Source organism: Balaenoptera physalus (genome assembly GCF_965194825.1).
Source record: "Balaenoptera physalus genome assembly, chromosome: 14".
Taxonomy (NCBI): domain Eukaryota; kingdom Metazoa; phylum Chordata; class Mammalia; order Artiodactyla; family Balaenopteridae; genus Balaenoptera; species Balaenoptera physalus.
Window position 1 is genome coordinate 23440873 of NC_138893.1, and position 21452 is coordinate 23462324.

Here is a 21452-nt window from a genome sequence, read left to right on the forward strand (position 1 = left end):
TGCCCAGTGGGGTCCATTCCCAGCTTTGCAGATGGATCTAAATACTTCTGCAGGGTTTTCCGTTCTGAAGGCACACGTGGTTTAATCTCAGCCAGTACGTGCAGAGCAATTAAACCAAAAAGCTCATTTCTGAAAAGAGATAAAGTATTTGAGTACCTGCATCAATGTGCAACATCTGCCTAATGTTCTAGACATTTCCCTGGTGGGTGAAACAATGTCCACTCCCAGTAAATACTAACCCAACCACAAATACCTGAAGAAAGTGAGACATTTTCTTGCCAAAGATCAACCATGTTATCTCTTCAGATACATAGTTCTGGCAGGAAATTTTTTCTGTTTTAAAATCTCAGAGCCAAATTCAAATCAAGCTAAACATAGTCTACTTTAGAGCTAATGTGTTTGAAGTTGGGACCTAACACGTGAAATATGTCAGGGGAAAATGCACAATATGTGACCCAGAAAGAAAGGGTTCCTCTAGGACTGAGCCCAGAGTGATGGCTGTTTGTAGGAAAGGTCTCTGGTCAGTGGAGCCTCACCGCGTGGAATGCCCGCACAGCACATTTACAATCCTGTGCTACGTTGAGAAAGCAGGGCTGCGCTCCCCCTTCTGCAGAAACCAAGCCGCCACATGAGACCCTGGGCCAGGGGTGCACCCATGTCCCAGCAAACACACATGCCAGGTCCCTGAGGGTTTTATGACCCCACCCTGGAAATGCCTATGCGGACACGGACAGGCCATCCACGCAGGGGGCTCGCCAGGAAAGCAGTGCTGTGGTCCACGCGCCGGTTGGAAGAAGAATTTCCAGATACGAAGTATTTTAGATGAGAGTGAGTTTATTGAGAACAAGGAGCAGAGTTAGTGAGGGGCGTTGTGAATCCAGTGGGCAGACTTCCTGATGGACCAGGGAGAGCTGACTTCCTGATGGACCAGGGAGAGCCGGCCCCCTTTGTGGGCTAGTGGCCAACTTTTATAGCCTCAAGACAAAGAAAATTCCTGCTGGCAGGATGGCATTAGGTGATTGGTCAAGATACTACAAGGTTACTACATGGTGATTATTTTACCTAATATGGAGTGGGGGGTTGTCCGGTTTAGGTTAGGAGAGCCCATGGCAACAGTTGCTATGGGGGCTTGGTTAATCCCAGAGTTTTTGTCCTGTGTCCTGGATGTAGGGCTCCACAGCAGGTGCAACAAAAAGCCAATCAAGGGAAGGCGATGCCTGTGGGGTGGACCCAGCCTGCGCCTGTAGGGTCGTCCCTGCTGGGCCTGGGCACCTCCGGGGCCCCGTCGCCAAACGCCAGGCCAGGGAGGCCTGGGACTGGCTGCGGGAGGGGACCTCACCGCCTTGCCCCTCTCCTCCCGAGCACCAGTGGGACGAGCTGTGATGGCCAGGAGGCCCCTACTCAGCACAGGGCAGCTGCTGGTCGGGGACCGTCCGGAAGGGCTGGCGCATCTGCAGCAAGGCGGACGATGGGAAGGCATCTCTGGACAGCGTGCCAGGAGCCGGGTGACGGAGGACCAGTCAGGCCTGTGCCCCTCCTCTCCGGAGCCCACCCTACGACTGCCCTCTCTGCAGCCACTCGGGTGGGGTGGGGCACGGAACCCTGGGCGTGGGGGGAGGCCGGGGAGGCAGCTGGGCCACAGGCCAGGAGCCTGCGTCTCAGACGAAACCAGGGAGCAGGGTCTCAGCAAGTCACCTGAGACAGTGAATCCCAGGAGGTAAGGACGCCGTGTACCCAGGTGAGATGAAAACATGTCACCCGAGACTGCACGGGGTATTCACAGCAGCCACAAGGCAGATAACCCAAGTGTCCACGACAGAAAAGGGGGCAAACAAAACTTGGCTCATCCGAGCCAGGGAACGCTATTCCCCACGACGCAGGGGAGCCCTGACGCAGGCGGCAGTGTGGGCGCTGCAAACGCTGAGCTCCGGGGGGGAAGCCGGGCACCGAGTCCACGCACCAACCACGAGACCCGCTTGTGTGAACGTCCAAGCTGGGCGACTCCCCGGGGACGGGACTCGGCCGTGAGGCCTCGGGGGCTGGGCCGGGCTCAGGCAATGGCTGAAGACAGTGACGGAAGGCTCTGGAACCGACTGTGGTGACGGCGGTACAACCTGTGAACGCCCGGAAACCCGCTGAATCGCACCCTGTGATGGGGGGTCTGATGGGATGAGAGTGGAGTCTCTGTCAGTCTGGCTCTGGAATGACCAGGCGCCTCTGGCCTGGGGAGATGCGATGGACTGAAGGGCTTCCTGACCCCAGTTCCCGTCGTGAGTCCTCGCCCTGAAAACACGACGGAGTTCCTTAGGGCCATTCTCTCCATGACCAATGGCCACTAGGAGCTTTGTGCTTGAACCTGCCTCCAGACTAGGGACCCAAAGGCTGGGTGACTGTCATTGCGGTTGGCCCTAACACAGCCCCTTCCCGCCTGCGTGAGGAGCTCCCGTCCGCCCGCGGGGGCCTGTGCCGGGCGATCCCCCATGCTGCTCCCACTGGAAACCCGGCGGGGCAGGAGCAAGGGGGAGGAGGGGCTGACGCAGCCGGTGGGGACCGGCAAGGCTTTCTCCCCAAAGCAGGCGGCCCCCCAACCCTCCTCCTGTGGGCGCACGGGCCCCACCCGTCCAGGCCCGTGCAGGACCAGCACATGGGCCCCAGCAGCCCGGCCACGGCTCGACTCCGCCTGAACCCCAGCCTGCCCTCCCCCACCCCCGTGCTGCCACACTCATCTGCAACCCCACCCCCTTCGCAGGACTCCTTCCTGGACCCCAACCTCGGGCCTCCCCCACTCCACTCACCCCTCCCCAGTGCCCGGCAGGTCGGGTCCAGGTCCATTCACCGTCCTCCCGGCTCCCTCAAGACCCCCGGCACCCGCTTTCCCTCCTGCCGCCTTCCTGGCTGTTCCCTGAGGCCCAGCTCACACCGCCCCAGTCCAAGGTGCCTCCTCATGTCCACACCCCCCAAATCCACATGGTGACGTATAATCGCCAACACGACGGTATTTGGAGAGGAGCCCTAGGGGGTAATTCAGTTTCGATGAGGTCATGAGGGAGAGACACCCACAATAGGGACAGTGTCCTCCCAGGGGAGACCAGGCTCTCTCAGTCATCAGAAGGCGCCATCTGTGCACCAGGAGGGGCCCCTCACCAGGCACTGGATCAGCCGGCACCCTGACCTTGGACTTCTGCCTTCCACCCTGGGAGAAATAAGTGTTCGTAGTACTTTGTAACGCAGCCTGAGCTGACCAGGACTTCCCACCCCACCTCATCCTCCCCATCCCACCCCATCCCTACCCTACCCCATCCCCACCCCCATCCCCCATCCCCACCCCATCCCCACCCCCATCCCCCATCCCCCATCCCCACCCCATCCCACCCCACCCCCATCCCCCATCCCCACCTGCACCCCCAGGAGGGGCGGGTCCACTTGCTCAGGCCTCAGCCTCAGTTTCCTGAAGAATGATTCTGACCCCCACCCCAGCTTCGGGCTCCCTGGGCCGCACCCCCAGGCTTGGGGCCCCTGGGGCCCTGCCCTCAGCCACACCAGGAAGGAAGGCACATCCCCTTGCTCTGCCTCCCTCTATGCCCAGCCAGTCCGTAAAAGTACAGGGTCAAGGGCGCTGGCCGCCCAGCCCGAGCCTCTGATCTCCGAGGTGAAAGGCAACCCTGGCGGCAGGCGGAGCTAAAAATAACTCAGCCAGCACTGCCAGGGTGCTCCGAGGGCGGGGCAGGAAGGGAGGCCCTGGTACCACGTAACTGACGGGACGCAGGCCCAGCAAGGCCGCACCGGAGCGTCCGCTGACGTGCCTCCAGCCTGAGGTGGGCGAGGGGCTGTGGGCAGCCCACCCCAGCCCCAGCCCCTGCCCCCCACTGGGTGCTGATCGGCTCCCTTGGGGTTCTGGGGGTGCCGGAAGAGCACAAGCCACTTAGCTTTTCCCCAGCAGGCGACGGCCACTCTCAGGCCGGGACGGGCCCCCACCGGCCAGCAGGGCGGCCGCGTCCCACCTGGTTTCCGCCTCCTCACCTCCTCCACCCGCATCCCTTACCTCGGCCTGACGACTGCCAGGGCAGAGGCCGGCTCCCTCCTCTGCGGGAGGCTCTGGGTGCCCGCGGCCCCAGCCTCAGACCACTGACAGCTCCCGCTCAGCGGTGGAGATGCCCGCTGGACACGCCCCAGGCCCAAGGCAGGAAGGGGGAGACTGGGCAGGGGAGTCAGGCAGAGCTTCCTGGGTGGCTTGAGGCCAGGAACGCAGGGAAGGATCTGGTAATGCCCAGAAGAGTCACGCAGGGAGAAATACGCAGAAGACCCACAGGGGTGGGAGACTGCAGGGGATTTTTCTTGTTTTTTCTGCTTTTCTTTATTTTACTAATGTTCTACCCCCAACAGGGATTATTTTATAATCAGAGAAAAAAAACTTGGAGAAAAGGGAAGGTACCAACCGGGTTCCTGGTACAGCAGGGGGGCCACACCACCGGTGGCAGGGCCTTTAAACCCTGCAGACAGGGCTCGGGGACCAGCTGGGATGCCCAGCCCCAGTGGCCCCAGCTGTGAGATGTGGGCACCGTGGCGACTTGCAGGCCCACGGTGAGGGCCCCGTAAATGTTTGCTCTGCCCCTCACCGCCCCCCTACCCCCAAGAGCAGCCTAGCAGGTGGCATGTGGGGTTCCCATACTGTGTGCTTTATGGGGAGTGGAGACCAGAGGCGCAGTGGGGAGGGGGGATCGGGGACTGAGGGGCTGCAGAAGCTGGTCATCCTGGGGCCAAGAGCCCCACCCACGACCCCTGCTGCACAGCACCTGGCCCCCACCTGGAAGCCCAGGCCTCCCTGGGGTCCAGGCCCATGCCTAGAATCACACTGCCTGGTACAGGCAGGTCGCACACCCCGTGGAGTTCCGAGAGCTGAAGAAGACGTTGACCTCCCTGGTGGGCGGCAGGGTGAGCAGGGGCTGCCCCCCCAGAGGACAAGTCCCGGACCCCTTCAGCCTCACCCTGGCCTGGCAGTGCGGTCTCGGGGCCTTGGTGCCCCCATCTGAACAACGGGATAGCGGTGGTCCTCCCAGCCCCAGGCTTCCATGGAAACTAAAAGAGTGGTGCTGGTGTGGGAGACCAGAGGGGACCTGCCAGGCTTCATGCCCTCTGGCCAGCTGCTCAGCAGCTCCTCCATCTGGGGGCTGCCCTTCTATCCCAGGGGAAGCCCCTCCAGCCCCTAGACCCACCTCCACCACCTCCTTGGGCCGCCACCCAATCAGAGCCCCTCCACCCGATGGCTCCTTCTAGATGGACACCGCAAGTCCAAAAGTAAGCCGTCACCCCAGGGTGTCGGGTGGAGCCAGGCCCCCATGGGCCGTGTCCTGTGTCCTTCTACCTTCCTTCTCCTTGATGTGGGTTCAGCCTGGAAGTGGCCACGCTAAGGAGACCCCGGACTCCAGACCTAGGACCCCATGTGGGCCCTATCCCTGCAGTGCGTGCCTCCTTGGTTGCTCTGGCTTCTGAAGACCGTGGATCGGGGGTTGAGGGCTCGGGCCTCCAGGACGGAGCGGACTGGCCGAAATGGGCCACCTGGCTGGAGGACCTCGAACGGGCAGTGAGAGGCAGGAAGATGCTCTCCCCCCGCACCGGCCACGCCAGCCCCTCCCCCTGCCGCAGCTGGGAGGGGGTGCGAGGCCCCATCCCCTGGAGGAACGGGGCTGGGCTGGGCGAAGAGGGTGACAGAAAGCCAGTCACGTGCCCTGCACACTTGTCGCCTTCCAGCCTGCTGTCCTCCACCGGCCAGCCTGCTCCACAGCAAAGGTGAGGACAGCTGGCCAAGGGGCGGGGGTCGGGCGGCCAGCCCCATGGGGAGCAGGGTCGTGTGACCGGGTGGGCGAGCGCTTACTGGGTGCCTGCAGGGACCTGTGGGGCTGGAGGCTGGAAGGCCACGGGGGGCGGGGCGAGGGCTCCCCACGGGGCCCACCCCGGTCCCCTGGAAGGCTAAGGGGTCAGAACCCTCCCCACAGGGACACGAGGGAGGCCCAGCCGGCTCTGTTCTCGGACCAGACGAGCTCCAGTAGGGAGACCCGTGGGAAGCTGGGACCCACAGTCAGGAGGGCCCCGGACGGCTCCCTCGGCTCCGCTGACAGCCCGGCCTCCCTGCCCTTCCCCTCCTGAGCACACCGGCCCCTCCTGCCTGGGACGTGCTTGTGGGGTCCCTCTGTTGAGAGGACCCCTCCCCGGGCCCTCCTGCTCCACTGAGCTTTTCCCACCCCACCCCCCACCCCAAGGTGCCCACTCCCCTGGAGGCCCACTCTCTTCCTACAGCCACTGTGCCCAGCCTCTGGGGGGGCGGCCGGTGGGGGGAAGGAGCTGAGGGTCGGACATCACTGTGGCATCCCAGATATCGCCAGGGGCCAGCCATCAACCCAGGCCTGGGGGCCAGCTCTTGGTGAGGGTCCTACCTCCTGGGTCCTGAGAAGAATGACGGTCACACAGAAGGGCGTGGTGAGATGCAATGAAATCAAACTGGCAAGAAAACATGATCAATTTGCTGCTTAAAGAAACAGTCACCAAGACTGAAGAAAAAAAAAGGCTGCCTTCCCTTTCAATTAGAACTGCTGTCTGTCCCAGGGGACAGTGCACCCCAGCTGGCGGGGGCGTATAAAGACCTGGGGCAGGAATGGCCAGGACTTGGCTCCCCTTTAGCCCCTCCGGCCTAGCCGCCCTCCTGAAGGCTTTAGTGGGGGCAGCCCCATCCTGGGTGCCCTGGGTGTCTGAGCAGTGGGTGGCTGGAGGGGAGCCTTGGGGCCATGGCATGGAGAGGCCCCCAGCCCAGGGCAGGAAAGTGCCCAGAGCAGGACCAGGCGGCATCAGGTCATCAGGAGCAGGGTGGTCAAGGGACCAGGGAGCCTGCAGGCCTGAGGGTCATATCAGGGCCGGGCCCAGCTGGACCATAGAGGGCGCTGGCCTGGGACGGTCCAGGGACGACTCCAGGGCAAGGGACTGCCTGTGTCTCCTGTAGAGGCGGTCCCCCGTCTGTCTGTGGAGCTCCAAAGCCCCATGTGCTGGTGGCCATCCTCGCACTTGACCTTGGGGCTGGTCCTGCTGCGCTGGCCTGCAGGGAGGGGCTGGGAGAGCCGGGCTGGGAGAGCCAGGCCGGTAGTCAGGAGTGAACGTGCCCAGGGCAGGCTGCCGTCTCGGGGGACCGGGGTCCCGATCACTCTGAGGCACGCGTTTCTCCACGGAGCAGTGCCTCGCTTACAGAGAACGCCCTGTCTCTCTGCGCGGTCGGCACTTCCTCCCCAAGTCCAGGCCTCATCCCAGGGCAGCCGCGTCTCCCTCAAGGTGGGCATGGCAGCCCCTGGCCCCCAAGGGAGCCGTCTAGGACCAAGGCCGCAGAGCGGGGCTTGAGGTGGGGAACAGCTCTGGGCAACCGCGGGCGCAGAGGGTCTGGACGGCCCCTCTGGCCTGCACACGGAGGCCAGGCTGCCCTGCCCCAAGTCGGGGCCTTGGCTCTGCTGGACCCTCAGGGCAGGGGCAGGAAGGGGGCTCCCTGGGTTGGGGAGGGCAGGCGAAGGATTGCACCCCCTCTCTGCCCTCCTGGACTCATGCAAGGTTGCCCCTCCCTCCTCTGGGGGGTGGGTCTCAGGATGGGAGGGCCTGGACCAGAAGAGCTCCTCCTAGGGGGTTTATTCTGGTAAGACTCTGTTTGAGAAAAGGGCTCTGATGCTCCAAACGTTTGAAAATCACCGTCTTCCCGCTACCCGCACCCAAGAGTCAGGCCCAGAACCCCAGGCCCCACGGGGAGGGGAGTCCCACCCCTCTTCCATCCTGGAGAGGACCTCCGGCCTGGCCAGGAGCAGGTCCTGCTGGGTGCGGGGACACCCCGAATGTTCTAGTAAAGCCAGGAACAGGCAGAGGCACCACCGTCCCCTCTGGGATGTCCCTCGGCTCTGAAGGAGCCGACCAGGAAACCAGGGGGTCGAGGTTTCACAGGGAGAAACCAGAGCAAAACTCTCCACCTCCTGAGACGTCGTCCTGCCTGGGAAAGCCGTGCCAGCTAGAAAGCCCTGAGGGGGGCCGGACGAGGTGCGGCAGCAGGCAGAACTACGACCCGGCCCACGGGCAAGGAGGACCGCAAGCGACCCGTCCCCAGAGCCGCACTGTCCACGCGGTAAGCGCTGCCCCAGGGTCCCCCAGCACCGCAGTGCGCCCGAGCCAGGGTGACTTCCTCGCACACCTCTTTGTTCTCTTACATTTAAACCAAGAGCAGAACTCATTTTCTTTACCTTTCTTTTTGCTTTTTGGTCTTCAGAGTGACACAAAGGGGTACGGAACGCCCTCTTACAAAGAACAGGCGAGGTTTTTATCCTTCTCACGTTGAAGTCTGACTGCATCACCCCCGCACGGGACAGGGGGACAGGGCAGCCCTGGGGCTGGTGCGGGGAGCCCAGCGGGACCCACGCTCTGGACGAACACGGAGGGGGACGGGGATGGGGAGGCGGCCGGTTGTCAAGCGCACAGAGACCCCGTGCGCCCGGGGCCGGGTTGTCCCGAAGCCTGCAGGGAGGTGAGGCGGCCCTGCTCCCCTGGGCGCCCTGACCCCGGAGGCCACCCTTGCTGCTGGGCTCTGGCTCTTCACAAACCAGAAAAGCTAAAGTCTGCGTCGGGGGAATAAATACATTTGGCCAAAAGGAGTCGCAGTGCTCCGGGGGTCTGTCCTCGTGGCCAGACGCACCTGCTGCCCCCGGAGGCCTCGAACCAGGCTGACCCCGCGGGCCGGGTCTCTGCGCGCAGCCGGCCAGAAGGCTTGCAGGGTCCTGGGACGGAGCGGGGGTGCGGAGGACACCCCTGAAGTCAGGAGCTGCAGGGGAATAGCCGTGCCCTCACTGTCTGTGACCTGGGGGGAAGCAGAAAGGGACACAGGTCACCTCAGGGTCCAGTGCCGGGGGGCAGGCCTCTCGGACTCCAAGCACCAGGCCAGGGCGCCCACCCAGCTCTTCTGAGCCTCTCCCTCAGGCTCTGTGGTCCCTCAGCTTCACCCAGCCCTCACCATCTCGGGAGTCCCGCCTCCTTTGGTGCCCCTGCCCCTCTCCTGGGGCAGGTGTCTGACCCCTGCATGCCCCCGTGCCCACCCTACCTACCAGGGGCCCTGAACTGCCCGGGGAAGGTGCAGGATCCTCAGTGGCCCACGGACCCAGACCACAGGCTTGTCCTGCAGCCCTGCAGCCTTGGGCCAGGCACACAGGGGCTGAAGGCAGGCCAGCTGTTCTGGGTCCTGCCAGCCGTGAGTGACTGGGGGTTTGGGGGGGCTGATGGCTGTGCACATGCCCCAGGCTCAAGGCCCAGAAGGCCCCAGTGTGAGGAGTGATTGACACCCCTGGAGCCCCGCCCCCCCATCAGATGCACCCTCCTGGCTTAAAGAGACCCCCTTGGGGTCAGGGGTGGGCGGGGGTGGGGCAGAGGGCAGACCCTGGACAAGAAAATCCTCTCCCAGGTTGGCGGGGAGCCCAGGCTTCAGCGCTGCTTCCTGACTTGTCCCCACCTCCCATCTGACCACCAGGTGGTCACCTTCGAGCAGGGACAGCAGACCTCGGACAGCGGACCTCGCAGCCCAGCGTCTCAGGGCCAACCCCTCCCTAAAGAAGGCAGTGGGATCTCAAGGAGGGGAGTCTCCCCAAGTCCCGCAAGCCAGGGGGAAAGTGTTCCCCACACCGCAGCTCTGCCGTCACAGGAGGCTCTGGGAAGGAGGGAGCCTGGAAGGAGGGCCAGGTGCCTAGAGTCCAGCGAGAACAGGCAGAGCGCACGGGGGCTGCCGGCCACACAGCCGGCTGCTCCCCACCCCCAACCCCCGCAGGGGAGGTGTACCCGAACCCATGAGGCGCTCCTACACAGGAGGAGGGAGAGATGCCGGCCGGGGCCTGGCCCAGCCCCGAGAGCGGGCGTCTGCTTCTGCAGTCTTGGAAGCCGTGAGCGGCTGTGACAAGACCCCGAATGCCCTGAGACTGCCACGCCAGCCACGTGGAGGGCCCGGGCGTGCATGTGTGCGTGTGCGAGGGGAGGTGCCGGCCACCCCGGCCGAGGCCTCGGGCAGGCGAGGAGTCCCGCAGACACTCCAGCCCGGCCGACGCCACTGGCCGGTAGCGCACACAATCATGAGAAATAACCAAGCAGAGTTGTCTGAAGTCACTGTGTTTTGGGGAAGTTTGTTCACAGAGTGATCATAAACTGAGACAAATACCCTACGTGTCTGAAGGCACTGAGAGGTTTCGATTTCTCTCAGAGACCTGGGAACCAATAACTGATTATATATAAACAACCCCAAATGAGGCAAATTCAACTCTGCAGAGAACAGATCTGAAGAAAAACAAAATATATTCATGATTATCTACATGGATAAGCTACAATTTTTTTTTTAAGATTTCTTCTTTGATGTCGACCATTTTTAAAGTCTTTATTGAATTTGTTACAATAGTGCTTCTTTTTTTTTATGTTTTGGTTTTTTTTTTTCTGGCCACATGGCACGTGGGATCTTAGCTCCCCGACCACGGATCGAACCTGCATTGGAAGGCGAAGTCTTAACCGCTGGACCACCAGGGAAGCCCCTAAGCTGCAATTTTTAATATCAACACTGAATCTTGATTTAGCCAGAAATCATGTTTGTGTGTTCGTGTGGCAGGAAAAGGGGGTGTTATGAGGTTGCAAAATCTTCCTTTTCCACAGGGAAAAAAGTCCATAAAGAAGGCTTCAGCTGAGAAATCATGAAAGAAGAAACAGCAAGATAAGTGTAGGAATGTGCAGAGAAATCCTTTCGTTACACATTTCATGTTACTAGTGGGCTTTCAAACCATGAGCATATGTAACACTGCTACAAATAAAAATTCAATGGAAAGATATCATGTTCAGGAACATCTTACTATAATGTGAAATAGGAACCAAAGCCTTTTCCCACTTATTTTTAAAATATAGAATCCAGGAGATGCATCTGCGCAGAGAAATGCAAACGCCTTCCACCATCCCGGAGGCTGCCTGTGGGCCCTGAGCCCTGCGTCAGCAGAAGGGCTGGCAAAGCCTCAGGGCAGACAAGCCTCTCCTGTCACCATCGCTGCCCAGGTCTGAAAGCAGTGACCCCGCGGCCTAGCGGCCCGGCCGGCAGGTGGGGAAGGGGAGCCACCGTCCTGCTCCTTATCCAAAGCGCCCAGGATTCCAACGACCAGGAAAGAAACACCAGCGGTGACCACAGCAAACTGGACCGCACACTCGCCCCAGCCGCAGCCGGTCGTCGGGCTCCAACCTGTCATCCCCCTCCCCCAGGGCTCCAAGGAAAGCTCCCGGCCAGGAGCCCGACTTGGGGTGTGCCGGGGGGACCCCTCTCTGGCCATCCCCCCCGCCCCGTGCTTCCCGATCGCCTCGGAGCTCGGTCACGGCCCCCAGGCTGGTCCAAAGAAGCAGCTCAGCATCGGATGGAGAGGGCTGGGGGCTCCAGAGCCATCTCCAGAGGAATGCAAGGCATGAGGCCCGGGCAGGACCCTGAGCAAACACGGGAAAGACCTCTAAGTCCTGAGTGTAGCGCTAAGGCCCCTGCTAAAGAGACTCGTCCACCCAGGGCGGCGGGCTTCCAGTCTCGGGGCACCCCTGAGAGCGGGAGCCTCTGGGCATGACGTCCACTAAGCCACACCCGGACCCGGGGCCCAGAGCCCTAAGCCAGGGCCCAGAACCCTCCGTAACCCAGGACCCGGGGCCCAGTACCCGCAGCCGGGTCTGTCTTGCCCATCAGTGCCTGAGACAGGCCGCCCCTCCGGGAGCATCCTGGGCTGGGCAGACGCTGGGCTCCAGGAAAGGCTCTGCAGTGTCTGCCAGCAGCAGGTTTCCGGGGACACTGCCCTTGGCAAAGAAAAAGACGGAAACCATAAAACAAAATCCTGGACCTTGTTCTCGAATTCCCAACCGCCTCCTGCCCAAACTGTCTGAGCCGCCAAATACCCCCTCCACATGCCAGTCCTGGGGACAGGCCCTCCCTGACGCTGGTGGTCTCCCCTCTGCAGGTGCCCCAGGACAGAGCGGACACCAGGCAGCGTCCTCACCGCCTGTGGTGGCTGCCGGGCCCTCCCACCCCCGAGTCCCCAGTGACCAGAGGCCCCAGGAGAGGCAAGGAGGGGCGGTGGGGGGCACAGAGAGGACGCGGGACAGCAGCGATGACCAAAGCCCTGGTGGTCAGGCAGAAGCCCCGATGCAGAGGCCCCAGGGGGATGGGTCCCGGCCTGGGGCAGCCAGCGGGCCAGCTCTCGGAAGCCCTCAGGCTGGCCTGGGCCTCTGTGAGGACAGCAGGGGTTCTCCTAACTCTGGGGACAAACCCGGACTTTCCCTGTACTTTCTTCTTGATTGATCAGCCAGGGAAATGCCCCCGAGACTAAGACAGGCCCTCTGCCTGGGACACACCGGCCCCTCTTTAATAATGGGACATTCCCTCTGGGCGGGGTGGTCCCCGTCCCTTCACCGCGACAGCCTGAGCTGCCCCTCAGAGCACCCCGGCCCTGCTGTCCCCCACCCCACTTAGAAACTGCGGGAAGGGCACAGACCACGGCAAGAGGCTGCTCGTGGTCCTCTAGAGAGAAGCGCATTTTTCTTCCCAGGAGGAAGACACCCACTGGCTAGGAACCAACTCCACTGCCCAGCAAGGCTTCCTCACCCCTTTCCCCCCAGTTCCTCCCTCCCCAAGAATCGCCCCAGTGCCACTCAGCCCAGTCCTGGCCCGGAGGCCCCTCCTGCCCTCACATCCCTGGAGGTGGCGCTCCCTCTAGCCTGGGTCCTGGAAGGGCCCCGCAACGCCCCAGCATCCCCCGCCTCCTGTGGCCAGCACCCCAGGGATCAGGTCCGCCCCAACCCTGACCAGAAGGGGCAGGCCATGCGGTCCCACAGCTGCCCGGGGGCCCAGGCGTCTGAGGGGGGAGCCACGATGCCGGAGGCCCCTCGAACTGGGAGGCGAACGCCACGTGCACCGAACGTGGCTCCCCCGGCGGCCCCCACCAGTTCCTGCCTGCCGGGAGCAGGTTAACCGGGAAGCGTCCAGGCACCAGGGCACCCAGCGGGAGGGCGCCTCCGGCACGGGGCCACGCCAATGCACCTCGTGAGCAACACCTGAGCCGGGTCTCCCCACGAGGGTGCCGTGGGGCAGAGACCACACCACCCTGGGCTCCCAGCAGTACATCGCAACCTGGGGTCTCCAGCCCGGAAAGCGGCCCCCAGCCCATTCCCCACACAGTGCGGTCAGACACCCCAGGCTCAGCTCCCTTACGGGGCTAAGCTGCCTGCAGACCGGGGGCCTGTTGAGAAGATGGGGGGATGCGGGGCTCCCCTCCCTCCACGACAGGGCCTGGGCTGCGGGATGATCACCAGGCTGCTGAGCTCAACACCAGACCAGAACGGACAAGGCCTGTTCCCCAAACCACAGCCTTCCGAAACGCGGTGACGTCAGTGTCTCACGCGCAAACAAAGCAGCCACCGTTGGAAGTGAGAACCACGGAGCCTCACGAAGAAGGAAGCAAAGGAAGGTGGCTGTGGCCTGGCATCGCCGATGCCACCTGGGAAGGCGGTCCACGGCAGCCCTGCGGGCGCACGACCTTCCACGGGCCACGCACACCAGGCCATCCAGCGCGGCTCAGGAAAAGCCACTCCCTCAACCCAGCGGAGACCAGCAAGGCGCTGGCCATGGCCCCCGAGCACCCACTTCCCCAGTCACCCGCTTGGTCCTGTGGTCCCTTCAGCCACACCCAGACTGCACCAGGTCTGGTGAGAGCCTGGCCCAGACACAGGGAGGGGAAGGGGACAGTTCCCAGGAGCGCCAGCTCCTCCGGGATGGAGCGCTGGAAAGCTGTTGTTGACGTCATTTCCCCAGGATACGCAGCGGGTTGACACGTGGCCCACGTCCTGGTCCAGAGGCCCAGGAGGCCCCTTCTCCCAGCCAGCGCTGCCCCCTCCATCCAGATCTGCTGTGTAGACCAGGTGTGGACACCTCCAGCTCAGGGTTCTTAACCCAGAGACATGATGGGGCAGATGCCAACCCGCCCGGAGCCACACCATCCTCCCAGGCCCCTTCCTCCACGGCTGGGGAGCATCTCCCCTCGCCCGAGGTGCTGAGGGCGTGGGGGGAGGCACGCGTCAGGCATCCGGCTCTGCCTCTCCAGGGCCAGGGGCTGCCGGATGCACAGGGGAGAGCCTGGCCTGGGAGCTGCCTCCCTGGGGACCGGTCTCCCCACCTGTGGGACAGGGCGCCACGGGCCCCCTCCTGGCGGTGCAGCCCAGCGTGCAGAGTGCCATGAACCTGGCGCAGGGCAGGGCGGGGGAGGGCCGCGCGCAGGCCGGGCCCCCGTGTGCATTACCCTGTGCCAGGCAGCGCGTGGGTCTGGGTGTGCAGGAACTTACTTCCTCGAAGGGGAGACCCCAAAGAGAACAGCAAAGAACGAAGGAGTGGGTTGTGAAGGAGCCGTGACAAACAAAGATGCTGGGATGGAGGATCCCAAGCTCTGGGGGTTCCTTGGGGTCACGGCCGTACATGGGGTGCTCAGGAGACAGCCCCTGAGGAGGCGGCCACCGGGCACAGAGTGGGCGGGCACTGCAGCTCTGCCACACGGAGCCGAGAGCTGGGGAGGGGCGCCCTGCGTGTCTGCTTCCGTTGCAAACACAAGGATGAGCGAACACGGCAGAAAGGAGGCCTGCAGGAGGAGGTCAGCACGGAGGGGCCAGGCGATGCTCAGGCTGACTTGGGACCCTTGGGAACGTGCACAGAATCGAAACGTAAAGGAATCTCTACAGATGGAACGAAAAAAGGAACTCAGTGACCCTAACGGTGCCTGCGGTCATGACAACCACGGAGGGGGCGCTGTCTTGATAACTCTGAAACAGGAATTTGACGTGTCCCCCGAAGGGCCAGAGCCCAGGGACAAAAGGCCTGCAAGCAAAGCTTGGTGTAGGCCCACGGGCAAGCTGGTGGCATCACTGTCTGAAACGATTACATACGTGATGTAGTCTACATATATTAAATATTTGACATATATTAACTTTTGCACGTAAAATTATTGTGCTAATATCACTAAGAACCAAGTTCTTCAGTATAAGGAGATAGAGATACAAACACGAAAGTTGAAGAAGTAAAAAATCTGAATTAGAAAAATCAGTGTGAAGTCATGATTTCTTTTCTCCTGAAAGAAATTCCAAGGTCTGTTAACTGCAAAGCCTAAGAAACCACCTGGAAACAGTGTGACCCCAGCAGCCAGCACCCCTCGCGTCCAGGCAGGATAGCGGCTGGATACCAGTCCCCTTGAGAGGACCCGGGACTCTTCAGGAAACGGCTGACCCTGGGTCTGGGCCAGAAATGCCCACGGTGACCCAGAACCCCGAGTCCTGGCAGAAAGCAAGGCCGCTGCCAGAGACCGCTGTGGTCGTCAGGTGGCCCCATGAGCCGATGAGCCCATGGCCAGCAATGGGACGATCTGGGCGTCAAAGAGGACGTTCGCCTGGACTGAGGGCAGTCCACCATGTTTATGACAGACGCGCTGGTCACTCCGGAAGGTGCTGAAACCGACGCAGACGCTCGTCCGTCTGTTCTGTAAGACCGCATCTAAAGGTGACCAAAGTGTTACTGCAGGATGGCTAAGGAGCTGATCAGGTCACTAGGACAGAAGGGCCTCCCGACGGGCAGCTGAGGGACCACCGTCCCATGGAGGGGTCGCACCCCAATCCCATGGCGCAGGAGCGCAGAGCTCGGGCCCCTCCCCGTGTGCTCCGGGACCTCCGACCTTGGGGTAGGTGCTCCGTCCAGCGGGGAAGAAGCAGGACAGGAACAGGGCCGAGTATTTGGAGCTGGCGGTGGGGACCCCTGGCAAAGAGTGGTTAAGGCATCTCACCAGTGGGGGGGGGGGCAGCACTGGGCCCGGCAGGCCCAGCCCAGGGGGCCCGCAGCCCCTCCCCCAGGCTGGGAGAAGTCCCGCCCCCGTTAGGGACCCCAGCAGAGCGACTGCACACACCGGGCCTGTGTCCCGGCGCACCCACCTGGGGAGGCCGTGGGGAGGGGGCGGGGCCTGAGCCCCTGCAGCAGCCTCGGAATTACAGGCCTTAGTTTCCTCTGGAACAAAATAATTACAACCTTCACAGAGGACCTGAGCTCCCTGAAAGCAACGCGGAAGTCAGCTGAGAAGCAGAAGTACATCTTTATTTAGCACTGGAAGAGAGAAAAGCCCGTTTGGGGCATTCGCCTCGAGGATACCGTTCTAGGAGAGGCACAGGAGGGCAGCGGCCCCTGGAGACAGGATCTGGACGCCTCCGCTTGGGGACCGGACGCCGAGTCAGCACTCCGGGGCGGGGCGGGGCGGGTGGCCGCCAGCAGTCGGGCGGCACGGGACCCGGCTGGCTTCCCGCGGATGTCTCTACTTCCCGGGAGAGTCACCTTGTGAAGCCGAAAGCGGCCCTGGTGCCGCCGCCGGCCCGTGTGCACAGCCTCCCCGCACGCGCTGTGCACGGACCCACACGGGCCCCCTGAGTGGGCGGAGGACGCAGTGGGCGAGTGGGGCTCCAGCCCTGGAACCCGGGACGTCACCTTCCGTGGGACAGGTGCGGCCAGTGTGATGGAATGAGGGCTTTGAGACGAGCAGATCAGGCTGGGCCAAGCAGGTGGCCCATGAACGCCTCACAGGGTCCTCACGGAGGAAGGCGGGGGGACGCATCACAGCAGAGAGGCCCCCGCCACCACGCAGGCAGAGGCTGGGTGACGCGGCCACGGGCCCGGGAGCGCCCGAGCCCCCAGGAGCTGGAAGAGGCAGGAAGGACCCTCCCCTGGAGCCTCGGAGGGAGCACAGCCCTGCCGGCACCTTGACTTCGGGCTTCTGGCCTCCAGAACCGTAGGAAGAGATTTCTGTTGTTTCCAACTGCCCAGCGTGAGGTCATTTGTACCAGCGCCACAGGAAGCTCATAGGGGACGAGGCTCACCCCAAGGGTGCCCTCCACTCAGGGAAACCAAAAAACCCAGCGCTCGGAGCTGCCCGCGAAGTGAGCCCCGAAAGTTCCCTGCTGGCCAGCAGCCCGGCCACTCAGGCAGGAAGGGAAGGGGCCAGGGCCCCTGCGGTTCCACGGGAGGTTGGGCCCCAGCCCTGGACCCTCCCAGCTCACACGGGGTCTGTTAATTTCCCACTGGGCTGAGAGGCTGGGACATTGGGTGGCATTCTGAGCTGTCATGGCTCCCAGGACACCGGGGCACCCGTCCCCGCACCTCCCAGGCCCTCGGGGTGCGCTCCCAGTGACCGTGCACCTGGTAACGGACGGCTCCATCACCGCCTGCCCACACCTGGGTGGTGCCCGCGGGCTGGGCGAGGCCCCAGCCCATCCGTGCTCACCCACGGCCTCGTCCTCACCCATGTGATCCCACGAATCCATCACTCGGCCCCAAGGCTCCTCTGAGGCTGGACCCCGAGACTCCTCCCAGCCGAGACCCAGGCATTCAGATGCCGGCAACCGGAGTACCTCCTCCACGGCCGGTGAGGGGCATGGTGGTCCCCGAGTTCTGGGCGCACCCAGCAGCCCAGCCCGTCCCCTGGACCTCTGCCCCCTGCCCCCCGTGGCCCTCTGACGCCCCATCCTGGTTTGAGCCTCCATCCTCTGGCACATCCTTCCAGCCTCCGGGCCCCTACCACACTGCTGTCCCAGAGCACAGGACCATCCACCCTCTGCTTGAAATTCTCCCGTGGCACCCCTACTCTGAGGATAAGGCGACAGCTGGGGCCTCAGGCCACCAGGCCCACATTGGGCCTCTCCCCACCCCTAAGGACACGCCCAGCTTCCTTCTGCCACGGGCCCCAGCACATGCTGCTCCTTTTGCATCCTCAGATGCTCATTCCCCACCCTATTAGCTCATGATTAGCTCACTGTTCTAATCTCAGCTATATGTCACCTCCTCCAGGAAGCCTTCCCAGATGCCCAGTCCAAATCAGCTTCCTCACCAGACACTCTGCTGGGAGGCCCTTGTCCCCTCTCAGTACATTCCTGTGCGTGATTATGCACGAATCTGGGGACTGTGAGTCACAGCCCTCTCCCCAGCCCCCCAGACAAGGGCCTCGGTGACTGTGCACACTTCTGTCCCCCATCCAGCAGAGCATTCAGTCCTTGGTAGGCCGACCCCTTGGTGGGTGGGGAGAGAAGAAGCACGTAACCGGGTCTGAGAGGAAGAGGCCCTGGGGTCACACCACCCCCGGGAGGAGTCGCTGTCACCTGTCAGGTTGGGGGGCCAGCCCCGCACTCAGGGCATCCCTGTCCCACCTGCAGGACCCTCGCCCCCCTGACCAGTGGGCAGCAGGAGTTGCCCAGCCCATCCAGTCAGGAGCACAACCCCGGCCCCACCCCGGGGGGACATGGGAGGACCCCCGGGGGGACACGGGAGGACCCCTGGGAAAGCAGAGCCAGAAAGCCGGCTGCAGACAAGTCCCCTCACTCAGCCCCTACCCGGGAGACAGATGGGGAAATGAGGCTCAGAGTCGCCAGCCTGCTGGGGCCAGGGCAGGGTGCGGAGCCCTCGGGAGATGCACCCCGCTGGAGCACATGAGCACCCTGGGGGCGGTGCCTGCTCAGAGCCTCTGTGCCCAGCCAGGCCCCGCTGGCCTCTCCCCAGCGCCCTGGCCGCCAGGCCCCAGGCCGGCTCGGTGACTCTCACAACGTCCGCATGGGCACCCACCTCTCAGCCGAGCCTCCAGCAGCCCTGCAAAGGGGGCAGGGTCTCTCGGGGAAGAGGTGCTGGGCACACGTCCCTGGAAGGGGCCCAGCCCCACCTCTGCTGAGACTCTCCTGACACACCTGCGGGCAGCACAGACACCCCAAACCCCAAGGAGCTCCTGGCACCGCCTCAGCCGTCCTCAGGTGGCTGCAGGGTCAGCTGGGCCAGGCCGGGGTGGCCGGTGGGTGGGGCCTGGAGGACCACCTTCCCCAGCAGGCCTCCCGGCCGAGCTCCAGGCCCCTGTGCCAGCCTCCCAGCCCTCCCGTGGGGGGCCCGGGGGGCCCACGCCCGCCGGGAGGTCCCTCCTCCTCCCAGGACGTGCCCGGGTGCTGGTGACCCTGGCCCCTACCTCAGCACCACGACGGGGCACTGCCACCAGCATCTCACACAAGCTCTGCCGGGACCCTCCTCCTGCACCAGCCCCGCAGCCCTCAGCTTGCCTGGGGAAGCCCACCTTCCCCGGAGAGGGCAGTTCCCTGCTTCCCCTTCAAGGAGCAGCCTGGACGGCTGCCCCCCAGACACTTGACACCTGAAAGCAAACTTGTCCACCAGGAGACCGCAGACCCCACCTGAGCGCGAGACTCCGGCTTGCTGACGCCAGCAGATCAGCCACCTGGCTGGCACAAACCTCAGCTCAGTCTTTAAGCCTCAAAAAACAAAACCCAAAAAGCCCATCAGCCAAAACCACTTGGTGCCTTGGCGCCGAGAGGATCCAGGCCGCCCCACCACGCTCCCAAAGCTCCACACCCTGCGGGGGCGGGGGGCACAGGCCCCCACAGCAGGCAAACCCGTCTGGCGAGATTCCTCCTCTGCTTCCTGATACGCAGAGCCCTGAACCCACGGGGCTGTCTCTGCCCACAGCAGGGGCACGTGGGCGAGCTGCCCGACACCAGGCCAAAGACGGGCTGGGCCCTGTGAGCAGAGGGGCGGGGCCGGGAGCGGAAGGGCACAGAGAGAGGCAGGGCCCCCCGGGTGGTCCCCAGGCCAGCGGGACGCGGCTGCAGCCAGGGGTGCCCCTAAGCCTGGCCACAGCAGGGAGATGCCCCAGGAAGCCCGATGCCAGGGCATCTGGACTTTCTTTGGACCGCTGCCCCTCAGGTGAGCTGGCCGCCCTCACCTGAGACCCTAGCTGCCTGGATGCCACCAGGTCGGCGCCACGCCCCAACACGAAGGCCAGAACTGATGGGGGATGTGCCTGGTCCCCAACAGGAGAAGTTCGTGCCCGGAATCCGGGGAGCCATGCAGGAGGTGACGTGGGAAGCAGGTGGGGGAGGGGTGGGGACAAGGCCTCAGGAGCCCCGGCAGGGACCCCGGCCCAGACGTGCCCCTCATCACGGCTTCTTCAATCCCAGGACCCCGCTGCGCCCGGCACAGCAGGGAGCGGGCACCAGCACTCCACAAAGCCCCTCCCCAGCCACATGAGCTGGCCCTGCCCAGCCCTGACAACTCGCGTCACCCGGGAAACTGGCACAGACAGGTGGGTGAGCAGGACAGCCAGGCCAGACAAGGTCACCTGAGGGTCCGGAGACGAAGGCAGAGGCCCAGCTCGTCCTCTGGGCCAGCCCCCGTGCCATGCCGTCTGCTTCTGTGGGCGTGGGCATGAGGCCACGGAGCCAGGAAGACCACTGCCGCCACAGGCTGCCCCTCACAGGGGACCCTGTCATGTCCCCTCCGGTCCACCCAGGCGGCCTGGAGCCTCGGGGGACCATGGCCCGCCCGGGACCAACCAGGGGAGGACAGAGAGGGCAGTCAGAACTGGGAAGAGTGACCACCAGCGCCAGTGACTGCTGGACACACCCCAATTCCCAGGGACCAGAGCTGGCGGCAGCCACCAGATGAGAACACGCCCACATCTCCCTGCATCTCAGGGCCCAGGGCAAGCTCACGGCAGATGCCCTCAGCCCCTCAGCCGTTTCCTGACACCCCACGAGGTGACCGGACATGCCACACGGTGATGCCCCACCCCACCTGGTGTCACGGCAACGGCACAAGGTGATGCTTCCAACCCCAGGTGGTGACACCCCCCAGCCCCACAGAGGCTCCATAAGGCCTGTGGCTGGAGATCCTCCAAAGGTCTCCTGGGGGCAGAAACAGAGAGCGAGGCACTGGCCCAGGGACAGATCCCAGAGCACCGGCACCGTCACCAGGAGCCTGGAGCCCCCGGCACCAATGTCCAGGACCCACGTGCCGGCTGACGAAGGGGAGCCCCCACTGGCAGCAGAAGAGCAGTGCTGGGCCATAGGCGCTACCTCCGAGGGCAGGCAGCTCAGTGACATTCCTCCTTCCGGCAAAGTCAGACCCCTGGACGCACCTGCGAGCAGGAGGTGGGGGAGGTGGGGGAGGGGGGGAGGGGGGCCCCGGCTGCAGCCCGGGAAGAGTGGGTAAGAGAGGAAGCCCCTCCCTGCGCTCACCACCGCCCCATCAGTCAAAGCCGCCATCTTTAAAACTCTCTCCTTTCTCCAAAGGGAAATGAAAGAGCAAGGAGACCTTTTACGGTCCTTTGCAAAACGGCCGCAAAACACAAACTAGCTCTGTTCTCTGAACAGGTGGCCGAAGACTCGCCTGCTTTTAAAGCACCTCTTCTGTGAATCGAAAAGCTGGACAATGTTGCCAGCAAGCGGGCCGATCGTCCAGACGGCCCCCTTCAGAGCAGCGGGCCAGATGGCCAGGGACGTTCGCGTCCCCCTGGCTCACCGAGGCCCAGGGCGGAGGGACAGCCCAGACGCAG

General features: G+C 63.5%; 1 protein-coding gene across 7 annotated transcripts in view; it reads right to left on the minus strand.

Moving 5' to 3' along the window:
- Positions 1 to 816: 816 nt before the first annotated feature.
- The window catches only part of PWWP2B (PWWP domain containing 2B), a 31305-nt gene continuing 10669 nt past the window's right edge, over positions 817 to 21452 (minus strand). For 2 of the 7 annotated variants that reach the window (XM_082424300.1, XM_082424301.1), the window contains exon 3: positions 8246 to 8869. In XM_082424300.1, the coding sequence (XP_082280426.1) occupies positions 8856 to 8869 (14 nt within the window). In that variant the 3' untranslated portion in view covers positions 8246 to 8855. The other 5 variants (XR_014253279.1, XR_014253280.1, XM_082424298.1 and 2 more) reach the window with 5 other exon arrangements.